We start from the raw sequence: 7,399 nt of genomic DNA on the forward strand, positions 1-7,399 counted from the left end.
GGGGGGAATCTTAAAAAGGAAATTCAGTGTTTCAGTTTCTAATTAAATGCTTTTAATTTGAATAAAAGGTTTTAGTAAAACATTTTACAATTCCATTAAAGATACTCACGCAAAATCACCTCCTAAAGTACAGATAAGCTGAGCACCAAAAACACTCCACAAGGACAAGCCTCCACATTCCCAAGTCACCATCACAACACAGCTATCAGGTGACCATCTGATTAGTTGAACAGGTCCGGTTTTATTCCAAATATCTGTTTAAAAACAGACCATAAAATACCACGTGAAAAACATCACATGTCCTTCAACTGCTTTCACCATAAGAGGAGAAGCAAAAAATATATGGAAATAAATACTTTATTTTTCAATTAACTTCTTTGCTGCATTCACCAAATTGACCACCTCAGCATGAATATGCAGTAAACGAAGAATTCACGTTTTCTTTCCAATACATGTTTGATTTCATATGAAACCAAGCCAGACATACATTGAGCTATGACAGAACCACAGAACTGCAATTCTGGTAAGATGATTTTCAGGACAAAAATCTTCTGATTTTACAGTCACTCTTGAAACCTCTTCCTCTGACACTTCGCAGAACTGTAAAACTGTTATTACAGATTTGATGTTTTAGTCGACACCGTATCGGCACATAGGCATTTTCAGCTGAGGACACAATTTACCCACTTTACACGTTCCTTACTCATGCCTGCAACAGTCATTACTACTACATGAAAAATTCCACTGAACTTTTGTTCACTGCGGTTCATGCAGGGGGGTTTTCTGTACCCTGCATGTCAGTTGTTTCAAGTTCATTCACAACTCTACTATATTCATTATCAGTTTTTACAATAACCTCTCATTTTCTCAGGTGAGTAATGGAAAAGTAATCTCAGGACTGTATGTGGAAATTACGAAAATCTGCAGCATTTTAGAAGGAACAACCAGAAGCAGCACTGCCTGTAAACTACCAACTCAGATTCAGTTTGGGGGGGGGGGAAGGAAACAACTAAAAGAACAAATGCACAAGAGTAAATTACTACAAACATGGAAGAATAAATACTAATCCCATCAGTGATAATGCAAATAACAAAGAATTGTCACCTAGCCAAGGATAAAAATATTTTTTAATACCCTAAAACCAGCTGGAAAGTTCTAAGTATAGAAGTAGCTCACCAGGATATTGTTTTGGTGTCAGCTCCAATTTATGAGAAAACTGCATGGCGCCAGTGGTGGTATCTATCGTATAAACCTGCACAGAGCCGCTGTAAGAGATTACACATGCTTTAGACTACAGACCATGTGGGTTTCTCTTCACCTTCAAGAGGTTAATAAAAGATGCTTTTCTTCCTCACTAATACCAAATTTATCTACAACAGAAACATTGTGTCAAGTAACACTCACAGAACTTTATGACACAAATTCCTAAGACATTTTCCAGAAGGCAGTGGAGGACCCACACCACCAGTCCTGTAAGAACCAAACCACTATTTTGTTCTCTGAAAATACACATGCATGCACAATCCACACAAATTTATAGCTTCCAACTGCAAGACAATCCATGCAGGAAGTCAGTATTCACTCAGTGCTAAAGTTCCATCGGGAGCGTATAAAGCACACCAACATCAAAGTTATAGGAACTATTCATGTTTCTGAGGCAAACACCAACACATCCTATCACTACTACAACTGACAATACTGTTGCTTAAGCAGATAGTTGGAAACTCAACCACCCAGATTTTTTAAACACTCTAAAAAAACCCCAAACAAAATACAATTAAAAAAAAAAGCTGCACTCCAGACCAGCTAAAGCAGTGTTATACCGGAGGAACTGTCTTGAAGGAGCAGTAAAGCACCACAATTAAAAGCACTTTTGCAACATCTAATTTACAAATATTCACAGTTACTGAAAGAGGCACCTTTTTTCCTGAGCAGATCAACACTTCACAGAGCATTTTCTCAGTTAGGTGCAAAATGTTGATGCTTGCCCAATATTATTCTGATTAACTACTTAACACTGACTTTATAATCCCGCTTTGAGATTAACTGGGAAAGTAGCACTTTCCGGTCCTTGCTACTGGTCCAACCTCCTTTTAATTTTTTTCCAGAGCTGAACAGCAAGCATCAGTTTCAACCGCAGGCAATCATTTCTTTCCTCTTCCTCCCACCTTCTTGATGGAGCAGTTATACCATCTCTACAAAGACTAATCATTTTCCTCCTCACACCTCTTGCAACACACTTTGGTAATAAGAAACGAGTACTTAAGCTTTATAATGAAATCATTCCTCCCTCTTCCCCCCCATTGAACCAGCCTTACAAAACTTACTTGGCACATCCAAATGCCATTAGCCTGTATTTGTTATTTACTGCCACACAAGTTCCATCAATCACATCTTGTGCCCAAACACCATGGAGCTGCTGTAAAGAAAGGAATTCACAGAATTTTTGGCTAAATAGTGCTGTTATTCATGTTAGTCAGCTTCCACCCATGTGTTACCCAGGTACACCATATTACAGATCTACCAGTTGACCTTAATCACCTCAGGCAATCTCTACAGCAAACGTCAAGACTAACAGATATGGCTCAGATAAACAAAATCCAGTATATGTAAAAATGGTTTTGGCGCTCTTAATAAAAACTACAGAAAGATGCCAGTATGTAAGGAAACTTTTTATCAGGGGTCCGAATAACCAAAATAAGTCAGTACCCATAAGGCAAGAATGTCCTTGATACTGCATGAAAATCAGTAGATGGTACTAGAGATGAACACAAAACAGAAAAATTCCCAGCTGAAATCACAGATATTTTAAGTGTGTGAAGAAGTTTGGGACAGTCTACGCAAATCCTGCCAGGTTTTCTGTAATGAAACAGATCTAATGACAAATGTAGTACCATTTGTAGGCTGGATTACAGGTAAGAAAACACTTAACTTAGAAAAGATTCCTTTAAAACAAATTCTGAAGTATGTTTGACACTATGAGAAGAGTTAAGACTCGATTACGGCTAAAAGCTAGAAATTGCACCTACGATACTTGGCCACAGGAGAAACCACCTCTTATTACCCCAGTTACAACTAGCAACAGGAAGCCTGTTGCAGAGACAGCAAGATGATCTCAGAAGTATTTTGAGGGAATAAACAAAAATTAAATCTACTATGCTCTCCCACAGACAGCTACTAGCCCTAGAACAATGTATTTCAAATTATGATGTAACATACAGTCTTGTTCTTAGGTCACCTCTTAACCAGCTGCTAAATTTTAATTAACTTTGCAGCTGAACAGAATTTAAAGTAGATTGCTACCTGAAATGCATACCAAGGAAAACGTATTTATTGAAGAGTGCGTGCCAGAAATACTAACGAAAATGTACCTCAGCAGTGAATCTACTTGACATTGGTGTAATGAAACCAATTCTGCCATCATTAAAAACAACAGCAAAACCATCAAGTGTGGCACAGTATTCCATATCTCTGATGTAAACATCTTCAAAGCCCAAAAATGAACCTGCTGAGAAAATACCAGTAATTTAAAAATATGTCAACACAGAGATACTGCAAGCCAACATACTTTTCAGTTGTTTACTTATTACTTTTTAGAAAAAAATAACTTAAGAGGCTATTTTGTTCACATTTACAAAGGGCATATTTTTCTCATCTCTGCTTGAGAACAGAGATCCTACTTTTGTATTAGACAGTATTTTGCCAATAGTTAACTATCATAAGCAATACAAAATCCCAAAACCTACCTCGAGAAGACTGCAGGTCCACAGAAAATGGAACTGTACATAGGTTGATGGCCTTCCTCCCATTGGTCATACCGTCCCAGTGAACAAGGTGGAGAAATCCATCAGCAGTAGCAACAAGTAGATCCTCTAACATGGACTGCAAACTAACAAATGTATTTGTCATTCTCTAAAAAAATGCACTTCAAGTCAATGTCACAGAAAAATCAATTAATGTAACAAACACCATATTACTGCCTCTTGTATAATAAACTACGTTGAAAAGTTACATCAAGTAATTTACAAACTAAGTCCCAAAGTCCTCTAGACAGTAAAGGTACCAAGCTGACAAAATATGGTACGTCTCTATTTTACATTCTGTTTAGGAATGAGAGTTCATTAACAGGTCTGTAATGTTGTGAGTAATTGTTCAACTGGTATATGAACTGCTGAAGACCATTTTAATATTTTTGACTAAAGATTAGACATTGCTGCCAACAATCAATTATTCATCTATCCCAGAAAATTACTAACTTTGCCTAGGCTATAAATAATCCACAACACTTTCCTACCTGTGGTCTAAACAGAAATTAAGACTCCTCTTAAATCCTTCCCCAACCATCTCAAAAATTCTGAAAACTACTGTTAAACTCTTTGCATGCAGATAATAACCTGCAGCTTCCCAGGAAAGCTTTTTCCAGTATATACTGCATTTCTTCCAATATCCGTTTTCTCCTGTGGGGCCTCTTACTCTTTACTTATGGGGCCTCTGACTAAACTGCACTTTGTTGCTTTCACTTCCCACCCCATCCCAATATACAGTTTCAGCAAGTTCTGACACACATACTTACTTAACATGCTCAACACTGATTTATAGGGAAGGTAATCACCATTTAAAAAGAAGGAGGCAAACAAAAAGTTTTTCTAGGACCAATAAGGGCCTTCTGTAGGCAGCTGGAGAAATGCTGGAACACTACGTACAGTTTTGCTCTTATGTGCCTATGCCTCCATGAAATCTCTAATCCATACTTTGAGCCCAAAGACAAACACATTTACAGTAACACATCAGTACAGCCAAGCACAGAAAGAAAGAATTATTCCACAGCAATTTACTCTTCCACCTCCTTAGACTTATCATTAGTAACTTACTATTAGGAAGTCTCAAAACTCACTAGAAGTGCTTTTTCCATCCAGATTCCCCTTCACTTTTTAACAACTGCTATATGCGGAAAAATTCTTAGGACACGATTTATAAGCATACCTTGTGATAGAGGCTTGCAAGTCCAGCACTTTCTTCATTTCTAGATTTAATGAAGGAGCACATTGTTCTTCCTTATAATGTGGGGTTCCCTTCAAATGTGGGCTTCCTCTAAAATAGAAGAGAAAGGGAAACCAGATGTCCTTCAAAAGAGGTAAGAGTACTGACTTACATTCCCATGGGTTTTTATCCTAGTATACATGTATCCATACCAGACACTAGCATGCAACCTGTCACAAGCAGCACTTAATAGCTAGAACATAATTTTAGTGCAAAAAGTTTATTCAGTCACATCACACTATACGCCTGTAAAGGGTATGCAAGCAAAATAAGACAATGAACAGAGATTGAACATTCCAACAGTTGTGTAGCTATTACAATAATGATAATGCTAAAATAAGTGATATTAATGCAAATTCTGATTCAATAGAAGTGTATTCAACTGTTTTCATTAGTTCAATAGATGTCGAATTTTTAAGTAGCTCCAATTCATTCTTTGCCAAGATGCATTACAGATATTTTAGACTGTAAAATGTCCATGTGTCTTCAGTTCCTTTTGCCAGATCAACGTTTATGCTATTAATTCAGCATGCATAACCCAAAAGGTAGACATTAATTACAAAAATTCGTATCTCTCCCTCCAGCAAATTAACAATAAATCTAAGACCTACTAAGAAAAGAGATGATTTAGCACTGATTCTCTTCCTTTAAATGGACTATTACACAGTATCAACTTGTAGATCTGGAAAGCTTCCCATTTTTGTTTTCCTCATTTTAAATTTCACATTTCATTCTAAAACCAGCACACATTCTCTAATAAAACACAGTTATTTTGAAGTTCAATAGAGCATCATTAGTTGTCTGGGTTATCAGATGTGTCATGCATTTCATTAACTTTTTTTAATTGAAACGTGACCAACAATCAGAAGTATTGTAATTATGCTAGTAAAAGCAAACTATGCATGAAACAGGCATTGCAGACAAGTCAGAGCTTAGCTTCATTAGTTAGGAACAATAGAAACGTACACACATCTATGTAATCTTTACCTGGATTTTAATGACAAAACACTTCCTGTATTTTACTCAGTTGCTTTCAAGTACCTTAATTCCATTACCATTTTACAGCAAAACACCAAATTATGTGGGGTTTTTTTTTGGGGTGGTGTGGTGTGGTTTTTTGTTGTTGTTGTTTTTATGGATACTACACCTTTTCTTATGCAGCAAGGACAAAAGATACGCGCTAGCTAAGGTAAAACCAAGGCAACCTTTGACATTCTGGACTTAGCAGATGGAAGTACTAACACCTTTTCAGAATAAAACCACGGTAACCATGAAGGATTATGGTGAAGAAAGAGAAGGATTACTGTAAAGTTAATTAATCTACCAACCAAAGATGGTAATATATAAACATTAAATTATTAAAATGTTGGTCTGCAATTCAAAATAAAATTAATTAAAAAATACAGCTGTCTTGGGAAAGAATGTCCCTTTACACAAGCTGGCTATCATGAACTGATAAGAAGCCTGAAATAAAAAATTTAAAAAAGGTGACTCATTAATACTAGCATTGTGGGGTCGTTATGAATTTTTTTAAACAAAACCCCAGATGTAAGGCATGTAAGGCAAGCCTTTCAACCCATGTGGCCATAGAGGCCCAAACAGTACACTCCCAAGCAAGATCAAATTACTCTGGGTTATCAAGTATCAGTGGTACAAATGAGTCTCCTAAGCAAACAATTAAAATCAAGAGAAAAGGGTTGCAAAAAGCATAAATGTTACTGTCATGTATGTGTAACACTGTGTAACATGCCTGTTGTAACTGCCTGAGGTATATAACCAAGTGTAAATACAGTGTTTCTGCACAGCACAAACTACAAAGCCAGATGGGAACAACATAGTTTAAAAGACATTTGTTGTTGTAAGAGAAACTTCAAGTCTCCACGTGAGCAGGCTTCTTTTTCTTTCAACATCCTTGATAAGAAGAGCTTGCAAGAGTATTTGAATATTTTCAGTTTCATGAGCTAGTTTCAGTGAAGTTGTTACCATCTGTGGAGTATATTTTTTTCCATCAAGGCACTATCATCATGACTGAAACTGCAAAATGTCAGTATTTAAATCATTGCCTGTGATTACATCAAATTCTTCGATTCAAAAAGAAACTCTTAACTATGGGTGCAAAGGGGAAGCAATCAAAAGTACACTGCGTTTATACAGTCCACATCTGCATGAGTCAGCCTTACAAGTTAAGTTACTTTGACCTTTAAACGAAGAATGTGCACTGCTGACAGAAGCAGAAAAGAATGTTTGGTCTGGGTTGCCACATCAGCATCTGCTACCGTTGTAGCCAAACTTAAAGTCAACTTCCTCTTGCACAAGAATCCAGACGAATAGACACATTACCAGCGGTGAGTCAGACAGG

At 36.9% G+C, this 7,399-nt stretch overlaps 1 protein-coding gene across 1 annotated transcript in view; it reads right to left on the minus strand.

Annotated features, from left to right (window-relative positions):
- The window catches only part of LOC104509989 (protein RIC1 homolog), a gene marked incomplete at both ends in the record, with an annotated part of 9,182 nt that extends 4,091 nt beyond the window's left edge, over positions 1-5,091 (minus strand). The window contains 6 exons of the mRNA XM_010152108.1: positions 110-254; positions 1,177-1,265; positions 2,328-2,419; positions 3,372-3,505; positions 3,747-3,889; positions 4,984-5,091. Coding sequence (XP_010150410.1) covers positions 110-254; positions 1,177-1,265; positions 2,328-2,419; positions 3,372-3,505; positions 3,747-3,889; positions 4,984-5,091 — 711 coding nt within the window. The remainder of the gene's footprint in view (positions 1-109; positions 255-1,176; positions 1,266-2,327; positions 2,420-3,371; positions 3,506-3,746; positions 3,890-4,983) is intronic.
- Between the last annotated feature and the right edge of the window lie 2,308 nt (positions 5,092-7,399).

The sequence above is a fragment of the Eurypyga helias genome, unplaced genomic scaffold (assembly GCF_000690775.1).
Source record: "Eurypyga helias isolate BGI_N326 unplaced genomic scaffold, ASM69077v1 scaffold50245, whole genome shotgun sequence".
NCBI lineage: Eukaryota > Metazoa > Chordata > Aves > Eurypygiformes > Eurypygidae > Eurypyga > Eurypyga helias.